The sequence below is a fragment of the Nipponia nippon genome, unplaced genomic scaffold (genome assembly GCF_047370975.1).
Source record: "Nipponia nippon isolate SJK-2023a ecotype South Korea unplaced genomic scaffold, ASM4737097v1 scaffold_8, whole genome shotgun sequence".
In the NCBI taxonomy this organism is placed as follows: domain Eukaryota; kingdom Metazoa; phylum Chordata; class Aves; order Pelecaniformes; family Threskiornithidae; genus Nipponia; species Nipponia nippon.
Window position 1 is genome coordinate 41,787,005 of NW_028262402.1, and position 27,713 is coordinate 41,814,717.

The following is a 27,713-nucleotide window of genomic DNA, read 5'->3' on the forward strand; positions in this document are numbered from 1 at the left end:
CTTTTTTTTTTTTCCTTATGGCAACACACCACCTAACTACTTCTCTTATTTTTTTTCTTTTTTATAGGATATCACTTAGGACTATCTAATTAATTAATCACCTTCCTTTATGTTAGCTAGTACTAAGAAGGAAAAGACATTAAGTAAGAAAAAGACATATTTGTTGTTTGTTAAATGCTGAAAAATAACAAAATGCATATTTCTGTGACATTTGAAAACAATACACAACAGAACAGCCACAACATAGCCAAAACCTTCATATGACAGCAATTTTGTTTTTCACAAACTGTTCTTGTCCTACCTTTCTAAGTAGTCCCAACAAATAAAATCAATCATACTTTCCATAACACCATATATTACAGATTATTCCAAGATTATTTTAGCCAATAGGAAGCGTGGTAAATCCATGTAGATGTATCTGATAATCAACTAACTCATTACTTTAAAAAAATAAGACTTTGTACAATATGCTTCTTGGTGAAAGTTAAAAACAGGCAATATATTTTAAAATCACTAGGAATATAGAACAATTACCACATAGCTTGAGCATCTGAGAATAACTTCAGTGGAAGTGGACACCAACAGTAATAATGAAAGCTGATAAACTCTTATTATTTTTCCATCATAGAAAGATGCAAGTTCTAATTCTGTGTAATGGCTAGAAAGAAACAAAAGTCACTAGTTCATATATCCTTTAGTGTAAATCCATGAAGTGGTCATGATGTGATTCAGTTAACTACGCATTAACAACTAATTTAGGAATTGAAGTATTACTTTATTTTTACACTGAAAGTCAGAGCATCCAAAGACTTTCCCTATCCGCTGCACTTCCAGCCAACATTTCAGAACCTCACTAAAATCCCCCTTCCATTTCACCATCCTCTAAAATGGTTGGGGAGATGTAGGTAATTCAGGCAAGCCACTTAATTTTCATGATTCTTTTGGTGTGTTTTAAGAAATGACTGGTAGTAAGAAAACACCTCTTCTTTCTGCAAAAAGATGCCAGTCAGCTGCATATGTATATTAATCTGTATTAGTTATGGCCTCATCAGGTCTATTAGTGAATGCTGAACAGATTTTACTTTAGTCCATAGAAGAACTAATCATGTGTGAATACTGCCCATTAGAACTGAATCAAAACCACATTTAGTTTCACAGTGAGGTACTCAGGAAATGCCATGATTAGCTTTTGCCTTCTTGCTGACAAAAATATGCCTTGTCTCCCTGTAGATGTGAAAGCTGAGTATCTTCCATCTACACATGGGCTGTGTAGGGGCTCCCTGTTAATCCTAAGGGTAATATAGACATGGCCTTATCAATGCTAGGAGCTTTCAGCTGTTAAACTCTATAAAGAAACATAGCTACATGGGAATTGTAATTTACCAGATTTACAAATTGGCAGGTATGAGGACATGGAAATCCTTTACCCCAGAATCCAAATCTCTGCTCCAAAGAATGGGTGTCTCAGAACTCGCCAAAGCAAACTTTTTTCCATTTGGGTCAGGCATTTTTCCTCATTGCCTTACTTTTGCAAGTCAACAAATCATTAAATAAAACAATCATCAGCCTGAAAGAAGCGTCTGTCTGGGATGGCTAAACTGTGGCCAGCCATCTTTGCAAATTTGACCTGTATTGGGTGTGTCATAAGAATTAGTCACTTCTGAATTAGCTGGTGGACACAATATAGAAATTCTGCTTGCCCTTATGCTGTGGTATTACACTGACATTGAGGCTGGGTGTTGGTATGGCACAGAGATGACATCTGAGCTAGTAAAAGGCTACTGGTACAAAGTTAGTGTTCCAAAAACATGTAACAAATCTGAGCTAGCAAAGATTCCAACAGAGAAATTTCACAGGACCATACTTTTGTAGTCCAGTGCTAGTGGCCATAAAGCAGGCTTTACTGTATAATCAAGCTATTGCCATGAGCAACTTTAAAAGCTAATAAATCTAACATTATACTGCAGGAACTGCTCGCTTTTCAGATCCACTGCAGTTCTCCTACTGAATACAACTGCATCTGTAAGTCCACAGGCTGCGGTGGTAGAGAAGTGTGTGCTCAAACTATTTGTTGCACTGGAGGAGGGACTTGGCAGCCTGAAACAACCACATTTGTATGCCCATTCCCTTGTAGAGTGCCAGCAGCCCCACATTAAAGCGGTTGCTCTGGCTTTCACTGGGAGACCACAGAACAGGTGAATACCTATGCATAGAAATAAACTACAGATTAAAAATTTCCTTAGTCTGGTGCATTCTGGGCAGTCAGAGAGAAGTGGAACAGAAGCTGTGAAGTTAACATCCTTGACAGTGTTGTACTTGTCTATTCTTTCTCCTTGATAGGTTTTTGACTGTCACTTCCTTCCTAATGAAGTCAAATATACCCATAATGGCTGTCCAATTTTAGACGAAGACACAGTCATGCTTAGGCTGTACAGGTAAGCAGCAGTGGGAGATCATACATCATTGTTATGAGGAGAACAGCTGCCCTCAGGAAGAGCAAGCAGTCCATTTTTCATGGTAAAAGCATGTTCTGCTGTACATATCATAACTACTTAGATCCAGTAGCAGCATCGTTAGTGAACAAGTGACCACCCGTTTACAGAAACATTTGTCACAATGTATTTCAGATGCGCTCAAATAATGTATTTGTTAGTATTAATAAATACTAGGTATTACTTGTTTATTACAGAGAACCACTGATTTTTCTTTTTATTGTTGAAAATGACAACAGAATTTTCAGAGCACTGTATGTTCTGTGCTGTCCAGCTGACAGGGACACAAACCATTGCATATACACAGCAAGCAACCTCTTCCTTCGGACAAACAGCCTTTTTACAAGTATGAGGAGGTGGGCAGCAGTGTCTGGTACCTCATGGTCTCTGGAGATCCGGGGTTTGAGGGCACATCAGAGAAAGGGGTTCAAGTAGTTCAATTTAAAAGGCGAGGCCAATGCCAAACTCACAGAGCAACAGAAGACGGTATGATGCATAATGAATTTCCTTCTGTCACCTGCAGGTTTACAGAAACTGAAACGTTTGTAGAAACATTCACCCTCCATGTGCAGTTACTTGAGCCAGACTGTAACATCATCAAAATGCGCTCCCATGCCCTGGAGATCCCTGAGTACTATGGTCTGTCCAGAGTGATTGACAAGAACGTCCTCGCTTTTGACTATGACAGGAAGATAAATCTGGACTGCACCATTTCCATCGCCTCTTCAGAAACCCACCTGCCTGCTCACGGCCAGCTCATCACTGGGGAAGTGCAGCGAGAGCAGCTTCGTGGAGATCAGCCACAGAGCTTCTTCCCTGGCCCTAGTATGATGTGCTTTAGTTGTTTGTATTAGCAGGTTCAAAGAGACCCAGCAGATTGTGGCTGCAGCAGTGGGTTGCTTCAGACGTGCTGAGTAAGAGTGGGTCATGTGAAATTTAACGAACAGCTTGAGCTATCATGGAAACTGAAAGGGACATGAATTTTGTGTGGGGCACAACGCAGATCACAGATCTGGGTCAGTAATCACCCAATTGGAGTCTTTTTTTGGCTCCTAGACATGTGGACCAATGTGACAGCTTTGGGAGTGCCAAGACTCAGTAGAAACAGCACAGGGAGTTGTTGGAGGCAGCACCTACCCGAGGGACCAAGGGAGGCTGGAGTTCGAAGATGTCAGTTGAAAACAAAACCCTGTAGAAAAAGTTAAGTCAGGAAAGGAGTCCTAATTCTCATCACACTGGCTTTTTATCAGGATTAGTTTAGCTATACAGACTGGCCTCCCAAGTCGGTTTCTGCTCCAGTAACTGTTTCACTACTGCTTTTGTTGGGTTACAGAGCACAGTCTGGGCCAGCAGTGCAGAAATGGGAGCTGCACGCCAGGACTGGGAGTTGTTCAGAACACAAAAATGAGCTGCGAAGAATTTCTGAGGATGGGGATTCGATATCAGCACCTTGACCCTCCCTCTCCTGACACCGATTATATTCCTGTGAGGCTGGATCTCACAGACAGCAGAAGCAAAACTCTGCACAAGGTAGACTTTTACGCAACCTTACAATGTCTGATTGTCTTCCTGGTTTTCAAGAAATTTAAATTCATTGCTCCTTTTCACATTTGAAGAGACACAGCGATCCTGAAGTTTGTTCAGTTCTTACAATGTTGCCAGCTGGGCAAATGAAAGGCGTTATCTCCATGCCTCTATGCTTAGACCATTATGGCTACAGAGAAACACCTCTTGTTGTTTACTGGCAGGCGTAAATAGTGTAGCCTGAAGGCAAAATTATTTCTGGCATAATTCCAACTTTTTTATAGAGCATGAGCTGCACTGACTTCAACATATATAGTAATTAATAAGTTAAGAGCTGTATGAACATATTCAGTTAATGATAATTAATGGCTCATGCATGTTTCTGTCAGGTAAAGTTATTCATTTAGCTCACATCAAATTAAGCATGTTGTTTCAGCCCAAAATTAAGGACACAAATAAAGCTAGTGAACCTGGAAGACCTTTTCATGATGTCTAAATATTTACTTTAGGCATTTTCTCATTAAAATGTTTCAGTTTTTCTTGTCAAAATAATTATTGCTTTAACATGTACCCCAAACAGTTATGTGAAGGTAATGGAAACTGAATTTCTTTCGTTTGCTTCACTTTGTCCTTTCAGTTGTCTCATTTTTTCCTGTTGTAGACTGAGTATGCATGGCTCCCTGTTCAGATTAAAGGCGCTATTCCCAATCAAATGCCCAAAGCTGCCCCGATGGCAAAGTTCATCCTGGAAGTAGATCAATTTATTTTAACCCCCATTACAACCACAACCATTGATGCTGAAGACAATGAAACTCCAAAGTCCCTGCTTGTATTCAACATCACCAAGCCACCTCCACAGGGCTTTATCACTCATCTATCCGACCATACAAAAGCTGTTGGCTCCTTCACCTGGAAAGATCTCAGTGACATGCTCATTGCTTATCAGCCTCCAAATAACAGCCACACAGAGAGAAGGAATTATGAGGTAACAGTGTAACGTATGAGCATTTGCTGTTTTTCATCTCCTTAAGATTCAGTAAGCTGTAAATCAATGCATTCACTTGTAATGGATATTTTTCAGAAAAAAACAAGATGTTTCTCTAACCGTATGCAATGCAGGAGCAGAGGTAAAGTCTTTTACCCCTTTCTCCTGTGACTCATCAGCTTAACTGTCTAATACAAATCAGGTATTTGTTGCTCACTACTTAAGAACTTCTTTGCACGGAAACATTTTTATCCCCTCTGACTGAGAATATCTAAACAGGGTTTTTTTGCTCTTCTTTTTTTATTGGGTTTTTTATTTTTTATTATGAAGGGAATAGGGGAATAACACTACATGTAGATCTAACCAAGAGACTTTGGAAGGATCAATGGTGCCTTTTTCACATGGCTTTTATCTCTATGTGACAGTACTGATTCCTGTGACCTGCAGACAGGTGACATATTTAAAGCCATGAAAGACAGACCAGCTAAATGTCAGGATTGCCATTTGATCTTGCACCCTACTGTGGCAATGGTGGTATGGGGATAACAAAAAGGGACTCCCAACAGTTCCTGCTGGGAGGGTTAAAAGCATGCCACTAACACAGAGAACATGATGCAAATGATGAGAGCAGGCTGGTATCTGCAGGGTCCGGAGTGCGTGAGTAAATAAACAAGGCTGCAGGAATATGTTTATGTTTTATGGGAGAGAACAGAGCACCACTTCTGCTTTTTCTGTGTGGGCTGCTAGTGATGTTTCTGCCTCCAGATCTGCCACAGGGTGCTGATGGTGAATGTCTGTTACTTTGGGTACAGTATACTTTATTTTTTCAGTAACCAGTACTGCTAGATATTTTGTGTGATTCAGCAGTGTGCCAGCACTCTGAGAAATAAACAATAGTCTTAAAAAGGAGATATAAGAGGAAGAGAAATGAGGTAAAGGAGTATATAAATATACTGATAGTTATAAAATAACTAGCTGATAAGGTAGTTAAGCAATAACCCAGACAAAGCAAAATGGTTGGTACTAAAGTAATGAAACTAAAGAGACAGAAAATCAGAGCAAGGTAAGATGGGGAAAGGGTGTACTGGAAAGCACAGGAACAGTAACAATAACTTTGGCACCTGATGCTGACAAGGCTTGTTTTTTTTTAACCTTGGCTGTTAGAGCAACCTCCTTTCTTTCTATTTCATTAGTATGAGGATCAGTCATCCTACCAAACCGCCTGTTCCTTAAGTGCCTTGTCTCTGTTCTGCTTTCGACATTGTTTGACCACATGTTCAAGAATTTGACAATTCAAGAGTTTCACAATTCAAGAGTTTGACATTTTCTTTTTTTCTAATTTTTTCGGTGCTGGTCCCTATCTTTTCTTACATAACTTTTTTGGTCCTATATATGCTAAAAGAGCGGGAAATGCTCCTTCCCCCTCTACTATTACTATTAAAAAAGCCCTATGTTAATCGCTGAGTTAATTGTACCCCAAACGACAGTAAAAATGCTTATCTTTCCTATTAATTTCCACACATTGCAAGCTAATTTTCCCAGCATTCACTGTGAAGAGCACAGAGGCAGATACTTAATTTAGTTCAGAACCTCGAAGGCTCTTTTTAGAAGCTAAATCAAGTTTCATTTGTCAACATATTATCAGAAGGCTTTAACATCTCTCAGGTAAGAACACACTATATGTGTTTTGAGGTACAGCTGGTTTTCAGGCTCTTTTGTTTCAATAAATAGTTTGTCTGTTTTCATAACAGGTGGAGTTTGAGGTTCATGATTTCTACTTTGAAAGGAGTTTACCGATCACTGTGCATCTTTCTATCAGAACAACAGATACAAACGCTCCTCGGGTTTCATGGAACACAGGTGAGATCTCTTTTCCTCAGTTTATTTTGCTACAGAATTTAGAATACATTGACACAGACATTTGACAAAGCTCTAAAATTCAGATTTACACTTGGAATTTAAGGATCATTAAACTGAGGGAGTGTAAAACTATTTTTTACCTTTATCCATTTGGGGGAAAACATGTTACAACAACTTGAAAAAATCTTAAGTATTAACTGGAATGAAAAATAAAGAAAAAAGGGAGTTACAGGAAAATCAGGATTTCTGTATGTAGCATTTTCTTCAAGAACGAACTGGACATAAAAGAGTATAAAGAGTAAAGACACATATGTGAAGGAACAGGAGTAGTAGGATAGTGTGTGGGAAAGACCAAGGCTTGTTGGTATTGTTTAAAGTGGAAGTCTGCAAAAATGAACAACTAGAAAAAGAGGGCATGATACACCACCAGCCATTTGAAGCCTGGAAACCTTACAGGGTTAAGGCTAATTCAACAGATTTATAATGCCTGCACTGGAGAAGGAACAGGGTCTCCCATCTAGAGTGAAATGTACATTAACATTTAACCATCAAAAGGAAAAGGTATAAGATCAAACAAGTCTTGAAGTTAATGCCAGAGAAAGAGCAGTCTCCTCACAGTAGAAAAGGGAAGGAGCTGAGAAGGAGAGGCCTCATGTCTCCCAGAGAGCCCCACCTGAAATGACTACCTGAGTAAAAAGAAGAGATGCTGTACTCTATCACAAAGATCAATATATATTTTTAAATGCAGACTCACTAAGGAAGCTGAGTGCCCAGCTTCAGACATTGTGAGATTGCAAGTGCAATCTCTAGTTTGTGCAAATGTCCAGAAATGTGCCTAGCTAGTCTATCAGATCATTGGGAACCAGAATACATTTATTTCTCTGAAAAAAAATCCTTAAAGACAGTTGACTAAGGCAAGTATGTCAGAATAAATGTTGATATCAAGCTTTTAAGCTGACCTTGAAATGTCTGTCACAGGTAGGTATGCAGATGGAATTAAACATGCTTCTATTCCTTGCTGCAAACACCTTTAGAAAGGTTAGATGCTGACAGCCTTGAATGTTGCAGATGCTTTAGTGAAATAATGCTCTGCTCTTTGCAGGCCTCAACCTCCTGGAAGGGCAATCCCGACCGATCACATGGCAACACTTCCAAATTGTAGACAACGATGACATCCAAAATGTTCGCTTGGTCACAGTTGACGGCTTACAGCATGGGCAGCTCACAGTGAGAGGTAAACCATTTCAACTTGAGGGCCTGGAAACATGTTCTATAGTGACAACTGGCTACGACAATGTGACAGTCAATAAGATGTTGATAGAGTCTGTCATATGTCACTCCCTGCTGAGGGCTGCCAGCATAGAAGACAGATTTACAAGGGAATGAAGGTGTGGAAGGAAATACCTGGATGCACAGTAAGAACTTAAAAAATTCGCAAGCTCATAAAGAAAGTCAGTTGCATACCTTAGACACTTCTGCGAATAGTGTATTTATGCCGCCTACATCCTTAAATGGGAGATACTTGTTCGTCTGGCATTTTGCCTACATACCACTTTTATTTGAAAATTAAATTGGTTCTTAGTTTCTTCACTGGAGGTGAATTCAGCCCAAGTGAGCTAACGCAGCCAGTAACGGCGTGCAGCAGGCCTGGTGCTGCCCTGCCTCACCAAGGCTAAAGGAGGATGGGTAACTCCCCGAGAGACAGTGCTGCAAAAAGAAGGCAAATTGCCCTGTGTCGCTCAAAGGAAAGAGGAAAACCCAGGGCATGAGAAGGCATCTTCTGCCGGTTTCCCCTCCGCAGTGAAGAGCAAGACCGGCCGGAGCGAGGCGAGCTCTGCTCCCTCTGCTGACCGCCTCCCCCTGCTACAACCACGCCAGGCACAGGGATTACAAGAGTATTGAAAAATTCAGTATTTAAACTTTTACATTCTTAACGTATGTTTACATCCCAAAGCTGAAATTTTAAAGAAATCAGCTATGCTTTCATCGAGCAGGCATGACCTAGGTGAAATGCAGTCACTATGTTTTCCCTTCTTGCATTTTTGCTTGAAGATGATAAGGAATACCGAGTGATTTTGATTTGTTGGCAAATACAGACAACATTTGGATAGGGTTGTTATTTACTGGCAGCTTTAAGGTTTATTTCAAAAAGTGGCAATTAAATTAGACTTCTAATTCATTAACCTTCTGCATTGTCAATATTACTAATTTTGCTTTGCAATCTCACGAGTCAGCACAGTGCTGCTCTCTTTGGGAAAATGGTTAGGTAAAAAAAGTCACTCTGCTGTTGGCAGGGTGGAAAGATGCTGCCACTATCAATGTTGGATTTTTTGATAGTTAAATGTGTCCATGTAAAATGCATAGCCTAGAGACATAAAGCAAGTATTTAAAGAAAATCGGAAGGTGATATTTGGAATTTAGTGGAAACAGAAACTATTCTGAAGTATGTTTCACCTCAGGAAACTACTGCCAAGGAGTCAGTGTCTGCATGATCATCCTTCTGTAATGCTACCAACAGAAACTCTGTGGTGTCAGCAGTGTTAAATAGGTTCAGCCCCAGAGATGGTGTTACCGGGGGGCTGTGCAGCCAGCCAGGGAGTGGGCTGCAGGCTGTAGAGCAGCAGACCAGCTGCGTCCGCAGGAGCATGCAGAGCCCTGGGCCCATCTCATGGTGGCAGTCCCATCCTTGCATGCAGCCCCCCCAGGGTTTCTCAGCCTCCCATGGGCCAGCCAGGGGTGGATATTTCTTCTTCAGTGACTGCACCTTATGCTTTTTTATGTATCTGCATAGGCATATGCAAAGGAAAACATCACCATAATTTTTGGCAATTGCCTGTTTTGTCTAGCAAGCACCAACTGATGTTCAAACTTTAAAGGAAAGCTCAGATTTAGCCCTCCAGCTGCACCGTAACTCTAATGCTGCTGGCAAATGGTCTGAGCCACTGCCCACTGAATCTGTGGAGGGATTCCCATGAACTGCAGGGAACAGTGAATCAACCCAATATTTTGAATGCTCTTTTGTTGGGTTTGGTAATGCCAGTCCTAGAGCTAAAGGAAAGAGCTGAAAGAAAGAGGCATATATGGTGTTGTTCCCAGCCTCCTATCACCTTTAACAGCATTTTGTTTGGTGGTGAGGCAGCTATTTCTCCACCCTAAAGTTTGCCCATAATTCTCTCCAAGTAAGGAGCAAAAGGAGTGGGGTGGGTGACTCTGCTGATGTTACATAGCATGGAGGGCAAAAAAATATTTTCCTTGGAGGACCTGGGAAGATAATCTCTTCCAGCACCAGCCTTTAACCTGCCTGAATATTTGTGTGTATGCATAACATGTCTAGTGAAGCAGAAGTGTAAAATTGTCTTATTATAGACAGCAACCTCAATGTGCAGAAAAAACAAGACCCACAAATGTTATTTTTTACTTGCAATGAAATGCTGAGCTGTAATTATAAAACATATTCTCTTTGATGGTTAAAATACATGTAAAATGTTCTGATAAGAAAGTAGAGGTTGAAATTAAAGTGGAAACAGTTGCAGTTAAAAATCTTTGATATCCCCAGTTATCTTCAGTCCAATGGACATTTGGAGGATTTTCTCTCTTACCACAGTTGCGAATTCTGCATTCTTATTAACTATTCCAACTTCTACAAACTTGTTTCCAGTAGGTGAAGTTACGTTTGATTTTTCTAGTTAGAAATGCATTCTCCTCTTTCCCTTAATAACATCCGTATTGGTGGACAGATTCTCCTCTGGGCTGAACTGCATGTTTTTGATGCATTTTCTTTCACTGTTTTGACAGGAGAGAAAGGATTCATGTTCACAGTCTCTGACATTCAAGCTGGAGTTGTTCACTACCATCATGATGACAGTGATTCTACTAAGGACTTTGTGGTGTTTAGGATTTTTGATGGCCCCCACAGTACTCGCCATAAGTTTCCAATCAATATCCTCCCTAAAGATGACAGCCCTCCATTTCTTATCAGCAATATGGTCATTGAAGTTCATGAGGGACAGACGATCCTGATTCAGGGCTCCATGCTTCATGCTTCTGACATGGATTCCAGTGATGATTACATACTATTCAATATTACCAAGCACCCACAAGCTGGAGAAATCATGAAGAAACCAGGACCAAACCTGATAGGTAATGAAGCACATCCACAATAGCACGGTTTTCTTTGTCCCCTCCTTTTTAAAATATATTAAATGTTACAATTAGACAACTTATTTTGGCTCAGGACAAATCATGGCAAATTTGGACTTCGTTCATTACAGTGTAATCCCCATCATTAATTAATGTTGGTCTCTGCACCAGGATAACTATTCCTGGGAACAAAATTTATCCCATAATTCTTCCATTCTATTTCTGTACTGTACTTCTCTTCCCGAGAAAATTTGGGCTAGTCAGGAGTTATTTTAACTGCAAGGATCCCTGACAAGTTCAAAGCTATTAGATGATGCTAATGATGCCAAAAGAGGAATAAAGCTCTCCTTGCATTTAACTGAACTCAGAAATTCCTGTGCTAGACTGCAGAGGCTGCTAGTTCTGCAAATTCTCTTTTGTCCTCTGAACAGGGCTTTAGGCCCATTTGCTGTGCTGCTTCATTTTTTGAATGATCTTTAAGTGACATAGAAAAGAAGTTGATGATCTTCAGGAAACAGGGAAGACAATGAGACAACATTTCAAAGGGCTTGCCCTAGTTACGGTGAGAAAGAGGACATTATGCTTCACCAGTTACTTGCACAGCTAATGGATAATTTTTGTGAATTATTAAAATCATGCACTGTTCAATAGAAGATATATTCTTCAATTCAACAGGGTATTCTGTCAGCAGTTTTCTTCAGAGGGATCTATTTAATGGAATAATTTATTATCATCATTTGGGAGGAGAAGTATTTGAAGATTCCCTTGAGTTTGTGCTATGTGATAGCCATGACCCTCCCAATCTCTCAGAGCCACAGGTATGAAACTGAAGCATCTTTGGCAGAGTCTTGCATTTTTCCATCAAATGGCTGATGATTTTACACCTTCTGACAGACTTTCAAATCAAACCGGTAGACAACTTTTTTGTTTGCCATCACCACAGTCATCACCTACAAATAACGTTCTTCAGAGCTAGCTCTTGTTCTTGCTTTCCATGGGGTAATTCTCTCTGCCTGGCTGCAGAGAGACAAGTCCATTGCAAAGACTTTTTCCTACACTGTAAAATGAAATGTTGAAAACAAATTAGATTTGGAGACAGTACAAACAAACAGCCCTCCTGAAGTCAACTGAGAAGAGACTATTTATTTCACCCAGGAGTCCAACATACTGAATTTAACCTTGCTTTTAATTTAAAGGGAAACTGCTAAGATTCATAGGCCTGGCATTTAGCTGTTGTATATCTCTGTGACTTGTGTGTCCATGATATGGCATGACAGCCACATCCTATATCTCATATTCCAGTGATCCACTTCTGTGTGTGCGTGTTTGTAAACAGCTGCTTGGACACTCTCTTATTGAGAGAAGTGGCTGCTGATTTTACTGTCTTCCTGATTTCAGGTGATGATGGTGCACATTATCCCTGTGGACGATCAGCTACCCAGAGAAGCCCCAGGAGTGACGCGTCACCTGGTTGTTAAGGAGACTGAGATTGCTCACCTAACTAAGAAACATCTCCACTTCATAGATGTGGAAGAACAAGACAGGGAACTCACATACACCATAACCACTTCCCCATTTTTCTCTTGCATGCACGGGTAGGTGTGACCTGCCATACCTTTCAGTGGGATGGGGCAATGACTCATGTAAGAGGAGCAGCATCAGTAGCAGTAGTATGCTTGTGTCCCAGGTTCTTCACCTGTCTGCTTAAAGTGCAAGTGACTGTAGCTGCGTGCAGCTCTCCTGTTGATGATTAAGGGTGAGCTAGAGCTGAAAGCAACAGAATAATACACAGAGTAATAAAAAAAAAAAGCATAGTTTAACAAGAAATAAGAAGGAGGAAAGCACCTGAAATCTTTTTTTTCCTTTTGTTGGACTTGCATTTTACACTGGCCTGTGGGATCCTGTACAGCCTTGAGCACAAGTCACTGCACATCTCCTAACTGATAGAGTGGGGCTGACCTGGGCCTGCCCCAGACTGAGAAGATGAGGTGCTACAGCTTTTTCTAGGATATATAATATTACCATGGCACTGTGAAGGACTCCTGGCCCTGGACCAGGAACCTGTGGAGGAGAATGGAGGCAGAACAGGTTATGGGGGCAATAGGGGTATGGGATGAATGGGTGTAGTAGCAGTTTACAGGTCACTGATGCTGTTTCACCATTTGGTAAATTCATGACAGCATCGACAACAATTTGCTGAATAGAAAAGTTTAAAATCCAGGCATTGTACGGTTTTAGAAGATCAACACTTTCAATTTTGACCTCAAGCAACAGAGGATCAGTACACATCTGGGGGAGAGGGACGTTTACGCTGTTCCCCTATTCAGCCAAATAGCCACATGGTTATTCAGTTTGCTGGGTACTGCTGCTGGAAAGCTGGCTTGCTGGAAACTGCTTCATTTCAGAAGTTTATAAGATGCATGAAAACCAGAAATAATTAATTTTTCTACATAACGGTAAATGCAGGTGTGTAAGTAATAAGAATGTGGTGGACTAGACTTGCAGGTGGTGTAAATGGTATCTGAGGAGTGCAGAGACACAGCTGTAGCAAACCCAGGGATTGCTTATAAGGTATGCAATGATTTTTCATGACCATCCTGAAAAATATTTCTTGTGGTTAGTTTTCTGTGATAATGTTTAAATGAATAATAAGGATAGAAGCAAGAAAAATGTTTCCTTCCAGTGTGGTTGGCAGTGGGAAGTTAATTTGAAATACAAGATTGAGCTATGTGACTGTCGTTTTCCCTGTTCCTCAGTATTGCTAACCAGGATGTGATATATGTATTTTTGTACAGCCATGCAGATGCTGGGAAGCTGTTTATGGTAGACACCATCCCCAAGCTGGTCAAGGATCCTGCTGCTCTTGCACTGCGGTCATTTACGCAGGTTTGTTATGTTACCTGGTACCATGATATGTTCTAAACAATTTTAAAAATTTACAAGTGTACAGCTTCTTTTTGACAGGAAAAAAAAGAGGTGAAAAATGAGGAGCAGTACTATCACAAGGTCTGTTTAAGAAGCTCAAAACTTTGCTAATTCAGTTCCAGCTTTTAAAACAAATTTCCATCATGCTTCAGTTCTGCAATATGTAAACACAGCTCGCCTTCCGAAATCAGCAGGGGCTGCAGTTGCTTAGGGCAGGGTGAATTTGTCTCCAGCATGATATTAAGACGAAGGAAAAAATAGACAAAATGTGGAAATGAGGCCTTGACAGTTTCCTGCTTCATCTCAGTGTCTCCACCAATAGATATGGTACAGGCTGGAACAGACCTTTTTCAGGATTTTGTTGTTCAGTTTTCATGCTTCTGTAGTTTGACAGAGGTCTTACGAATATTAGTAAAGTGCCCTGTTTTATGTCCTGCCATATGGTTAAGGTTGCATAATTGTGATCATTGCAGTACCATAATGAGAGCTCTGAGCCTACAAATCCTTAATCACGTGCGTAATATGGGTGTCTAGATGCAAGAATTTCGTGATTATTTTAGCCTATTTCACCATCCTGCCCTCACCTGGGGAGGCAGTATGTACAGTTCATTCATACTGGTGAGGGCAAATTCAGCTGCTATGGGAAATGTTACATTAAAAGCTATTCTTTGATGAATTGTTTATTTTAAAATCACAGTTAGAAAAGGCCCTGGGACCAGCATTCTTAAAGGGTTCCATCAAGAAGGTAAGGCTATTGCCTCTGTTATCACTTATAAACCTTATCTGTATTTTTTGTTACAGGTTTGAGTATTTGAACCTGTACTCACTTGATTTGTAGCTAAAGATGCATTTAATCAAGGTATTGCCAGTAGCTAAAGAGTATGTGCAAAGTTTCTGGAATTAATTTTGACAGTTCGGATAACATCTAATCAGGGGATGAGAAAGGTCCCCAATGTCTGAATTATGGTTATTCCCATTATCTCTTCTTACATGCACCCCTCTTCTCTTTTTGCAGCATGCTGTGAACTATATGAAAGTTGCTTACATGCCACCACTGCAGGACATCGGGCCTGAACCGCAGCAAGTCCAGTTTGTTTTTTCCGTCAGCAATCAGCATGGTGGCACTTTGTATGGGATCTGCTTCAATATTACAATTCTTCCTGTGGACAATCAAGCGCCAGAGGTAGGGTGGTGGTGAGGGCAAGAGGGAGGGACTTGGAAATGGCTTTGTGTAGAAACAAAAATGCAAAGATATGTCCTGATCTGACTGAAATAAAAAATAAATTTTTCATGGGATCAGGGTTTCAGTGTCTTGCACATAGCCTGCATTGGGGCTGAAGTAGAAGGCGAAGTCTGGTGAGTGTGCAAGGCGATTTTTCATGCTATATAATCTTCAGTGCCTGAGTGGCTGTACAAAAATACGTATGTCACATCCTGGTTAGCAAAACTGCATCCCTCCTTTTTGTGTTGCCTATTGCCTACGAAGGCCAGGGGCCTCGATGAATCAGGACTGGGCTGCATGTATTACAGCCTGCTACTAGTAAATTCCTTAGGTTTTCCTAATACAGCAGAAAAGAGCCCAGCCTTTGGCGTTTTGATTTTTAGAGTGTCACACACCCTCATACTAGAGCAAATTGAAATTGCCCTGTTCGGTGTATGTTTGGAGGTGCATTAGAAAAGACAGTTCAGCATTTCTCCTCTGTGCAGGTTTTTACAAGCCATTTGAGAGTGGAAGAGGGTGGCCTGAGCCCTGTCACAGAGGGACACATTCTCATCTCTGATGTGGACACGAAACGGGAGCATGTCCTCCTCCTCCTGCAGAGACAGCCTCAGCACGGGGCAGTGGAGCTGGATGGCATTCCCATGAACGAAGGCGACAGGCTTTCCTGTGAGGACCTGCATACCCTGGCAGTCAGGTTAGAAGGATGGCTGTCTTTTCCTCTTGCTGAGTCTCTCAGTTGGATGAGTGAAAGCCCTGCAGTGAAGTGGTGCAAGGTGCAGAGGCTACAGCTAGCCATGCTCACCATAGTACGCACGGCTCCGGCAGAGCTGCTCCTGGCCAAGATTCCTGGCTGAGCCTCAGGACTGCAACAATCACTGTGGAAACTGAGCTGTTGAGCCAGGAAGCAGGAGCTAGCGACCATGTCTGATGTGCATACGTTTCTCTATAAAGCACTGCCCCATGCATATGAGGAGGCAAATTCTGTATTCAGCCATGCAGTTCCTGTGAAGAAGGCGACGGTTGCCAGCTTTTTTCTTTTAAGGAAGTTGTGTGTTTATTAAACTTGGTTAGTTTACAAGAAAACTTGTATTAACACTGATTAACCTAGAGATGAAGATTTTGCTGCTATATTTGCAGCAAGAATAAGACTCGACTTTCTACATGCACACACAATTAGAGCTCCTTGACTGTTTCCATCTGCTAGTCAAAGAGGGCGTCTACTGCAGCGAGGACACACATGTTTTGTAGGCACCTCACAAGCAGCCAGAACATAGATGACAAAGCCTCAGTGAAACCTTTTTCCCAGCTGATGTCTGGTTTATCTTGGGGGGTTTTCTTCTTGTAGGAGACCCCACAAGCGCTCTGAAGACACTCTGTTCCAGATCAGCAGTCTTAGATCCCTTGCACAGGGATCGGCTTTTTATATTGGGAAGGATCCACATTGTCTGGCATGACCAGAAAGCACAGCTTCTTTGTCTATGTGAAATCTATGTAGCTCTTGTTTTTTTCACAGGTATCGGCATGATGGCTCTGAGACTCTCACTGACGATGTCCTCTTTGCAGCCACAGATGGCATCCACTTCGTAGAGTTCATCCTGCAGGTCAAGGTCAGTGTGTTGCACATTTCTAAGAGCAATTGCCTGGGTAGAAGAGTGCAAAGCTTGACTTCTGAAAGTCTTCACATTCCCTTGGAAATTGGAAGATAATGGACTTCTTAGACTTCCATTTCAACCCTAGCTTTCAGGTTTATGTGGCAAATTTGAGAGGAGATTTGGCTTGTACTCGCTGCAAGGCATTTGTTCTTACTCTAGCTTGGGTTCTTCTGTCTGGAATTATTCTCTCTGTTCTTAAATATGGGGAGTGAGTTTTCTTTCTCAAGCTATGATTATCTAGTTTGGTTTAGTTTTGTCTTTGATTTTAAGAGTGACCCTAATGCAGCTGGTTTTATTTTTTTCATAGAGAGAGCTCAATGTACTCTGACACTGACACCATACTGTCGGTTTGGGCTGGAAAAAAATGTATTAAAACAAACAGGCTTCCACTGAAATGAAAAATAAAAGATCTTAAATTATTTTTCTGATTAGGTGTTGCCTGTGAATGACGAGCCACCTGTTATGCAAACAGGCCTTGTTCCTGTGCTCCACTGCCTGGAAGGTGAAGAAGTGGTCCTCTCCTCGGAGTACATTTATGCCACAGACGCAGACAGTGATAACATGAAACTGATGTTTATGCTGGCTCACCAGCCCTACCACGGGGTAGTGAGGAAAGCTGGTGTTGCTGTGGATCGTTTCTCCCAAGCTGATGTCATCTCTGGTTTAGTCACATATAAGCACACTGGTAAGTGAGTTAAGGACAGAATTAGACTGGAAGGTGGTCAGAGAGTTTTTGGCAGAAAAATTTAACCTGAATCCATACAATTTTTGCAGAAGCTCAGCAGGAACTGCTGAGAAAACAAACTGGACTTGCTGAGGTTCAGGCCCAAGGTCCTGCAGCAGTGGCATGCAGGCAACTTTCATATAGTACACCGCATGCCACAAAAAGAGAAGAGGAGTGCATGTAAGAAGAGATAATGGGAGTAACCATAATTCAGGACATTAGGGACCTTTCTCATCCCCTGATTAGATGCGTTGTGACTAGGGAGAAAAGTAAGCTGGCTTCAAAAGAGGGCTGATGATATACAACTACCAAATGTTTTAATGTGTTCTCCAAATCTCTGTTTGAACTGAAAATTATATTAGAACAAGTACCTGAAAGTGTCATAATCCTCAAGGCTTTCATTATTTCTGATAAAATATCTTGGGCTTTTTTAGGCAAAATTACTATTAAATCAGGTACAAAATAGAGTCTTTTTATTTATTTCATGACATTAAAAAAAACTTTGACCTTTTTCCATAGTCATGTTTAGATAAAGTAATGTAAATTAAGATGCCGAGTTTTAATAGAAAACTGCTAACAACCTGAGTTACTTCTTGCTTGCCTCTCCAATCTAGATGGATATCCACTTTTGGACAGTTTATAGTCTTTCTGTACCACAAGATAAATGATGTTCAGGTTTTCTTCAAGAGAACCACAGTGCTAAAAAGATGCTATTTTCTGGTTTTATCTTTAAAATCCAAAAATATTTTATTTTAAATTACTTAGAGAAATCAAGGGCCAGTTCATCTGTTTTCCTACTTAATTTTGTCCTTTCATTAGCATTAAAGGGGTTCTCTTTTCTATATCTCTGATGACAGCTTTAGTCTTTTTTTTCAAAGGCTCTGTTTTTTGTGTAATTAGTCTATAATTTTGTGCTATCATGGAGAATATATGTGATATTTTCAGGCTTGGCACTGTCTAAAATGAACAGCTGGTATTTGAGAATAGAAGGAAGTACTTGATTATGGCCACCCATAACAAACTTTTCTTCAGCATCCTAAAGACACCAGGAACATTATTTCAATGGCAGTGTTTTGCAGAGGCAATGAAGGGCAGAAGCTGACCTTCAAGGGTGCAGTGCCTGTGTTTTTCATTCCCAAATTTCTACATGTTAAATGTGCTGCCAGTAAGTATCACAAGAGAGGGTGGGAGTCATTGCCTTTCCTTTTCAGGCAGCTTATTAGTAATATTAGTAATATTAGTAATATCTTGCAGCAATGCAAGACACAGGCTGCCAGAAGTGCTGAGAACTGGAACACACTCGGCCACAGATGTTTATTGCAAGGTGTGGCAGCTCCCAGTCCTGTGCTGTATCAGCCCACATTTTGAACGTGATTACATACATAGGCATAATATACAGTATAGTAACAAAGCACAGCCCTTGTTGTAGTCCATTCTGTGGAGATAAGAGGCATATAGAAATACATTCATTTCTTGGTATGCAAAAATGTTTTCTTCTGGAAGAGCATGGATATTACCACTTGTCATAGACAGAGTATATATATAAAAGAAAGATCTTTTCCTACGTTCTTTGAGAAGGAATGCAGAAAACAACTCTTTGCATAAATGTACATTTTGCACATGCCTTAGTGCACAAAGAACAGAATCATGAAGACTATTAGCAATTTTACTACAATTGCAATATAATATTATAACATTGCAATAATAATATTATAACTATTAGTAATACTAACTTAGATATATACTTTTCTACACCCTCTTATTCTAGAACAGAAGTAAGCTGGTTAAAACTAATTACAATCAACAAACCAAATCCCTAACCAAACAGCACCCCCACCAGCCAGAATTAAGAATTCTAGTAATTTTGCTGTTTTCTTCTTCTTCTGACTTCAAATACTGCAGACTGTCCTTGCAGGACACAAAATTCTTCTTCATAAAGCTCTGGTAAAACATTTCTTCTGAACTGCAACATTTTTTCCAGGTGGGGAGATTGGCCTGACTCCTTCCATTGAGATCTTAACCTTTGTTGTCTCTGACGGTGAGGCTGGCCTAGATGTGAAAGACTGCTGTTATGATGGACCTCTTCCTCCTCCAGTTCCGGTTCACGATCCATTTCCAGTATATGACCTTAACATCACTGTACTTCCAGTAGACAACCAGCCTCCATCAGTTGCAACTGGTGAAAGCTTCCTCTCACTATAGCTTTATAATATGGGTTATGCAGTACTGTAATGGCTAAAGACTCAGGTGTTTTTTTGGTTTGTTTGTTGGGTTTTTTTGTTTGTTTGTTTTGTTTTTGGTTTTGTTTGTTTTTAGGATCAGAAAGAGTCAGCTGAGATCAGCAGAGAAAAGTTTTGGATCAGAATTTCCATCAATATTTTTTTTCTTTTGCTAGTACAGTGCAACCACAAAATTCAGCTGCAGGTGCAAGTATGAGTTACTGCTTGTGGCTCTTCAGCTGCATGTTTAAATCATGTGGTTAGAGATGAGAGTGCTCAGATCTGCTCCTCTCCATCTATACATGTCCATTGCTGCATATGTAAGCTATGTCTGAGTAAAAGTGATTGATATCTTGACCCTGAACTGAACCCAGGTCAAGAAAATTGTCAGGTTTATACAATGCAAAAACATAAACATAAATGTAAATATCTATCTACATTTGCATGTAAAGTATACGACATAAATTTAGAATCCAGCCATTACATGAAGAGAGAGAATCTTTTATTATCTACATTTAATTATATTAGTGAATAAAGACAAATCTAGGCTATATATGTAATGGATCAAATTAATAGATGTGAAGCCACATTTTCACTAGTACTCTTCAGGATCAAAAATACTCAATTAAAATGGAAATAGTGTTGGTAATGTACATTTAATCCAACAACAGCCCATTGTGTGAAATTTCCATAGACTTCCTGGGCTTTGGGTGAGGTCTGTAGTATACATATTAAAGGTATGGTTTCCGTATGCTTGCCTTTTTCAATGTCATTTGTTTGTAAGCCTCATGCATATGCTATGTATCTCAGATAATATTTAAGTATATGTGTAAGTAGTTTTGTAATTTGCAAGCCCTCACCCAAGTAATGTTCTGGAAAAGAAGCACTGTCCCAGCAGGGAAATTAAGCAGTGATGCATGAAGAATTGTTCATTATGAGCAATTCATAACAGCTCTCATGTAATTAATGCTCTGACAAACAGAGGTAACAACCGGTTTTGAGCAGCACATAAACCATACCTAATAACTTCGCCGTAAAATAATTTCATGATCCCCTTCCTCTCTACTTACGTGATGGCAAAAGTAGAGTTGATGGTGTAAGCAGAGGAAAAAAAAACCTAAACCAAAACCCCTCACTAACTCAGTATTTGTTGTCTTTTCCCCCTTAGTTATTATTTCCATTCTTGTTAACAAAAACAACGGTAAAATGAGCTAAATAAGCAATAATGGTTATTATATTGTTTGTGTGCAGGTGCAAAGTTTGTGGTGGAGGAGGGCTCCTCAGCAGCCCTTACCACCAACCATTTGTTTGCCACTGACCCTGACACCACTGCAGATGACTTAGAGTTTGTCTTGGTTTCTCCTCCCCAGTTTGGTTACATTGAAAATGTACTGCCTTCCCCTGGGTTTGAGAAGAGCAACATTGGTATAAGTATAGGTAAGTTTTAACAACGTATGGTAATCAAGCAGATTAAATATAGAGGGCTTGTGGAGGGCTGTGAGGTGGGCTCTGGTAAAGTAGCTGCAGGTGTGTGCATTAATATGGGCTTCTTGAGGAAGGCAGGTGCTTGGAAATGAAGAGCAGTGGGACTGTGTGGGAGGAGTTCAAAGGGAGACTGCAGCTCTGCAAAGGTGAAGAACTGGCACTTGAAGTAAACAAGACAATCCTCATTTTAGGCATTCCAGCTGCAATCTATTGGAAGTGGTGATACGAGACATTAATCTGCTCTCCCTGCCTCCCCCTTCACTCTCCCATGCAAGGCTCCCACACTTCCCTTCACATATACTTCTGTCAATTAAATGCTGTAGCTGAGAATTTGAAAAGTCTGGGTCCCTTGTTAGTTTCCAAGGCAAAGTTACAAAAGTTATAGAGATGGTGGTTGACTTGGGTCTCTTCCCTTGTCCACCTTCAAACATTGTAAGGCAGTTTCATGCTCAGCAGAACAGATTGTGGCATACTCTGTTATGCTACCAGCTTTTACTAGTGTCTCCAGCTGGACATCCAGAATTGCTGAGCCTTTTGGTCCCCGTTTTCCTGGTCTGTCTGTCAAATAACAACCAATGTAATAACTTAGGCCTCAGATCTTTTCCTACCTGTTATTTGGGTCTTTTTATTTGGGGTCAGTTCTGCAGACTGAACTGAGAAGTGTGAAGTTGCACAGTTCCACAAGAAGCAGAAGGATGCTTTTTTTTTTTTTTTTCAGGGGAAGGGCATGTGTCCTGCAGTAACATGTGCAGTGTAACTCTTTCAGCCAAAAAATGACCGATAACTTATAAAATCTAAGTTATTTATTCTTTGAAGAAAGACATAGTTTTGGATTTTTTTTGATACGTAAGACCAGAAGGCAGGAAAAGACTGTGCTAACTCATGATCTCTTTAAAATCTCCAGCTTCGTTTCAGCTGAAGCACCTGAAAGCCCTGAACATAAACTATGTACAAGCCAGGCACATGCGTATGGAGCCAACAGCAGACCACTTTGTACTTTATGTCACTGATGGGCTGCATCGCTCAGCAGAGACTCCATTTTTTGTGCTGATCAACCCGACCAATGATGAAGTCCCAGAATTCATAGCAAGGAATATTACCGTAAGGAAAGAATCAAAATGCCTGTCATACAATTATTTTATGCCAGAAAACACTCTTTAATATAAATAAGAACATTGTTCTGATACTTGGTCCTCTGCATCTTTCTCTTCCTTTGTGTAGTTCAGCCTAGTTCAGGAAACAGCCCAGTCAAATCCCATGTAAACCTGTAAGACAGAGCTTCAGTGGAACTGGAGCAGCGCACAGCTCTGTTTGGTAACTTTCAGTTAAGCAAAAAAAAAGGCTCAAATCTTTAAACAAATAAGTCATCTAGAAAGCAGAAGGATCTTTATGCTCCTTCTGGTTTCTCAAGAGCTTTTATATATTTTTTGTAGAGTTTTTTTATGTTCCTGGCATAGCCTCTCCCCTCTCTGAAGACTGCTTTTAATACAAATAATAATTCTGTGACCACCATGCTAGGGCAGTGTAAGCTTATCTTACTGTAAAGTAAAAAGTGCATGTATGTGTATAAATTTATATGCATCCATACTTTTATATATATTTATGTATTTAAAGGCTTTCTCCTCTGTGCACTCCCTAGCACCTAATATGAAGTTTACTTACCTAACAGCTTTTCTGTTAATAGGGGCAGATATGAACTCCTTAACTCAACTTCTGTTTTCATCACTGTAATCATTTACTACTCTATGTCTCTTAAACTGGTTGAAATCAGTAGCTGGTTCAAAAGCTACTAGGAAAGGGGTGGAGGAAAAAAAGAGACACTCATACAGAAAAATACCCTACCCTACTTAGGAAACCATGCTAGAATTCTATGATTTCTTTTTATGTAAAATAATTGGACACTTTTTTCTTTCATGTTCAGGTTCAAGAGGGGGAGATGAAAGAGCTGGATCTCTCTGTTATCAATGCAGTTGATCTGGATGTGCCTCAAGACCATTTGGTATTTGGGGTTGTGCAGAGGCCCTGGTATGGGTTCCTTATTAATGGAGTTCATGGCAATGATATTCTACACTATAAACAGTTAATTAACCATGACCACCACAGCCATGGGTTGCTTGTTCATGACTTTTCCATGGAGCTACTGAAGAATGGTAGGTGCAGCATTCTTCTGACCTTGGTCTTTCACTGCTTTAATGAGGCAAGATGGCACAGTAAAAACCTTCACCACTTACTTATTCACTTGCTTTATGTGTATTTCCAAGAAAATATTTAGGAATAGAAGCTAACCCTTTTAATGCTAATGTAGTCTATTGATTTTAGGAATTGTCAGTAAAATCACCCTGAGAGGCTGACCTGTCAGAAAGGGTAGTAATATGACTAGGGAGGCCATCTGCCCTGAAAAAATAAAGGGAATATTGTAACATATCAGCAAACAGATTTCAAAATGTTTGACATCACCTAGAGCAGAGACAGAGACACTGATTTAAAACCACATTAACTGATCATGGGGTTAAATATTGCTCTAAATGATCACAGAATCATAGAACAATTTGGGTTGGAAGGGACCTTTAAGGATCACCTAGTCCAACCTCCCTGCCATGGGCAGGGACATCTTTCACTACATCAGGTTGCTCATAAGCCCTGTCCAACCTGATCTTGAACACTTCCAGGGATGGGGCATCCACAACTTCTCTGAGCAATCTGTTCCAGTGTCTCACCACTCTTATTGTAAAAGATTTTTTCCTTATGTCCAATCTAAACCTACCCTCTTTCAGTTTAAAACCCTTGCCCCTTGTCCTGTTACTACAGGCATGGGTAAAGAGTTTCTCTCCATCTTTTCTATAAGCCTCCTTTATACATTGAAAGGCTGCAATATATACCTTCATACACCTAACAATAAAGGTATGAACTGGGGCTCTATAGCTTAGCATGATCAGTTAACCTGCTTTGAAGCAGCAAAGCTCTTTCAAGTACATGTAATCAAAAAGTGTATTTAACACCGCCAAGAATATGGTGGATTCTTCCAGACTGTGGCCATTTAGTGAAATATGGGATCTATCAATATAAAGAGGGATATGAATTCAATCCTGCCACTCAGGTTGCAGTTCAGCCCTCGAAACCTGAGGAAAGATTTTTCTTCTCTCTGTCTGTCTAATATAAACCTTCAGAAATATCATGTCCCACCCCAAATTCCTCAGCCCTCCCAAGTCCTGTTTTTGACTCTCTTCCAATTGCTTGGCTTTTCTCTTTTCCTGTCCACAACGGTGACCAAGCCATCTCCAGCCCAGACCTTCTGATTGTCCATGGTCATAGCCACAAGGCCACCTGTCCTCCACAAGGCTTGTTTAAAGCTCCCTGAGGATTATTTAAGGCACAGAAAAGTGTTGCCTGATAGTCTCACCCTTTCTATGGTCCCTGTTAAAATGAATTGAAATGAGAGGAGGAGAAGAAATGTGCCTTTTTCAGACCAACAGAGACCTTTTTGTGGAGGGAGTCACTCCTTACTCAGGTCAGGCTGGTGCCTTTGAGTCAATAGTATGTTGTTAAATTAATGAACAGCAGTGGCTCACCAAGCTCATCTTCTGGTAGCTGAAACAAGCTTGCTGTGATCAGGGCATATGGGGAGGGGAGATGGAAGAAGGGTGATGGACACAGAGTGAAATGATGTAGGAGATTTTGCAGGAGACATATTTATTTGTTCTTTCAATCTCTCTCTTTCTCTCTCTCTCCTCCCCCGCCCCCCCACCCCCGCCTTTTCTTTCCCCTACCCCCTGCATAGGAATGAAGCTGATGTACATGCATGACAATTCGGAAAACCTCACTGACAGCTTTAAAATTCAGCTATCAGATGGGAAACATAAAGTCCTCAGAACCATTTCAGTAAAGGTCATTCCAGTTAATGACGAGAAACCAGTGCTGAGCAAGTAAGCCACATGTTCCTGTCTCTGACAGAGGGATGAGTTCAGACAAAATGATCCAAAAGTGATCAAAAGAGCAAATCGCTGACTGATGGGGAGGGTGCCATAACTAGTGACAGACTAATGTCAATACAGATGTTTCCATGGGGGTCTCTATCAGCCTGTTTAACAAAAATATTTTTAGTGAAAGGAGGGCATGCTTTAATGGTGCTCAATATTAAAAGAATAGAGAAAAAAAAAAAAGAGGGGGAACATGCTTATTTTGTCTTTCACAACTTACTTCAAGATGGTTGCCAGAGAGCCCTGATCTTTGCACACCTCTGCTGGCCACTGACCACCATGGTATTGACTGCAGTTACTTTGCTTTCCCCTTCCCTGGGGCAACTGCCTGTCTAAAACACCTCTATGAAAGCAGCTCTGGATTTTGGCATGAGAGAATCCACAAAGTTGATGCCTCCCTGCCTTATGGGGGAAAGCCTTTCAGCTTAATGATTTTCTTCTTTTCTGTTATAAAACTCTATTGTTCAGCCATAAGTCAGCTTCTGAAAAGGCACACACTAACTTCCCTTACAGTTCAAAACTAGGAGTCATAAATGAATTAGACATGGTCAGAGATTGCCTGGCAGACCATTTGCAGATAGGCAGCTGGTTGCAAGAGAGCCGAATCTCCTGGACATTTTAATAAGGAGCTTGTCCCTTGGGATTCCCATTTTTTAACTGATGACCTGTCACAGAGCTTCAGGGCCTCTGTCCTGGCTGCTTTGCAGCCCCAGGTAGGCAGATGGGGAGCTGCGCGCCCAAAGGCTTTGCGGGTATAGTTCCGAATCTCTGAAGTTTACATTTCAGAAATTACTTTCAGCCTGTTAAACAGGCTGCCACTAGAGTGGGAATTTCTGATCCCTCAGGATATTTGGCCTACCTTCAGATCAGACCTATATTTCCCATTGCAGAGAATTTTGAATATTTTGTTTACCACATAGAGCTTGCTGCATTAATAAATGTTAGTTTTATAGTTGAAAGATTATCAAGGACCCCATAATGCTAACAAGAGACAAGGTCCATTTCTAGTTAAACGGTATAGTTTATGTATTCATATGATGTACTGATAATTGCCTATTTGTTCCTCACATGATAAAGATTGATATGTCATTTTCCACCCTTTCTCTCGAAGGAAGGTGATGTAGTGCAAGAAGTCAAGTGTTTTTAGCTTTGCCCAGCTGGATCCAGAAACTGTTGCTGCCTTGTTTGGTGATGTTAGATCTCACCATTTGCCATTCCTGTGGTGAACAGTAGCACACAGTGAGCCATCTACTTGCAAAATAGCTATTTCATTATAAGAAGTTAGCGTTTCTTGCCCGTTAGTCTTCCACTGAGATGCAGCGTGCTGCCAGCAGTTAAGCAGTAGTGATTTAAGGAAACATGTTCAGATTGGCATTGAAGTGGTTTAGCTGCCACATTCAGTCACCACATCTTTGCTGAGGGGCAGGAGCTCCCTTATGCCACTGCAGTGTTTTACAGGTGAACATTTGACAATACCTGTAACCTTTTTCTCACCTTTTGATCTGGGGGCACCTTTCCACCCCAGGGACTTGCAGCTCTCATCTCCATTAGCTATGGTCAACAGACCGAAGGATCTGGGATGGGATGTTTTTGGCTGGCAAACGGTGGTTATTATTCACAGTGATTGCCAAAAACTCAATCTGTCACCTCTTGGATTGTGTCCTGTAGCAAGGAGCGCCCTTGGGGAATATAAGGCCCTCACACATTCCCCTTGAATGCTTCTTCTCAAGATGAGACTGGTGGGTGCTAGAAGGACTTAACTAACTGCTACGATGAAAAATGAGTTGGGATTAGACAGCATTCAGGGTGTAGCTAAACATGTTTATCTTCACTTATTTTTTTGTTTGAATCTTCTCTTCCTGGCTCATACACTCTTTGGGTCAGACACCTGGTCTTTCTGTTTGCATAGTCCCAGCATGTTTATTGCTGGTATGAGCAAATCATTAAGGTTGCTTGATCTGTCATTAATATGACTTGATATATTTTGCCATATGACTCCATTTTCTTTGCTTCTCATTTTGCCAAACATGAAATTTCTATACCTCATGTCCATATCAGTTTGAATATGAAACTTCAGGAAAAAAATCTCGACTCCTTCTGAGAATAATAAATGTATTCTCCAAAATCACTAAATAATTGTGACAACTTCTTCTTTGGAAATCTCAGTTGTCACTCTGCTTTGGAGGCGGCACTTGCAGCTTGGCAAAGGAAAGAGCTGTTATATGAAGAATGTGTCTTTAGCAATTTTTGTAAAAATCTGTCTGTACTTGGCCTTTGAAATAGCGTGGCTTGCACATGTTCAGTTGCATCCAGCCAGAGCTTAGCTGCCCAAATGCCTAAGGAGTCCATCCTTTTCCAACCTGCTCCATGGTCCCTTGGCAGATTAGCTTGAGCAAGGCCCTTCCCTGGGGTGACTGAATACGGTCAGTCCCCTCCGACCTCCTTGAAACTTTTGTATAGTCTAATAATACTGTTTGGGTACTCCATTGCAAAAATGTAAGACAACTA

The 27,713-nt window shown here is 40.7% G+C and overlaps 1 protein-coding gene across 1 annotated transcript in view; it reads left to right on the forward strand.

Annotated features, from left to right (window-relative positions):
• FREM1 (FRAS1 related extracellular matrix 1) overlaps nt 1–27,713 on the forward strand; it is a 75,414-nt gene that overhangs the window by 15,675 nt on the left and 32,026 nt on the right. The window contains exons 4-22 of the mRNA XM_009469204.2: nt 2,341–2,435; nt 3,016–3,317; nt 3,826–4,022; nt 4,678–5,001; nt 6,753–6,861; nt 7,964–8,095; nt 10,657–11,001; nt 11,677–11,819; nt 12,400–12,596; nt 13,797–13,887; nt 14,942–15,109; nt 15,634–15,842; nt 16,662–16,755; nt 17,233–17,485; nt 19,506–19,703; nt 20,995–21,180; nt 22,133–22,329; nt 23,150–23,378; nt 25,007–25,151. Of these exons, the coding sequence (XP_009467479.2) occupies nt 2,341–2,435; nt 3,016–3,317; nt 3,826–4,022; nt 4,678–5,001; nt 6,753–6,861; nt 7,964–8,095; nt 10,657–11,001; nt 11,677–11,819; nt 12,400–12,596; nt 13,797–13,887; nt 14,942–15,109; nt 15,634–15,842; nt 16,662–16,755; nt 17,233–17,485; nt 19,506–19,703; nt 20,995–21,180; nt 22,133–22,329; nt 23,150–23,378; nt 25,007–25,151 (3,614 nt within the window). The remainder of the gene's footprint in view (nt 1–2,340; nt 2,436–3,015; nt 3,318–3,825; nt 4,023–4,677; nt 5,002–6,752; nt 6,862–7,963; nt 8,096–10,656; nt 11,002–11,676; nt 11,820–12,399; nt 12,597–13,796; nt 13,888–14,941; nt 15,110–15,633; nt 15,843–16,661; nt 16,756–17,232; nt 17,486–19,505; nt 19,704–20,994; nt 21,181–22,132; nt 22,330–23,149; nt 23,379–25,006; nt 25,152–27,713) is intronic.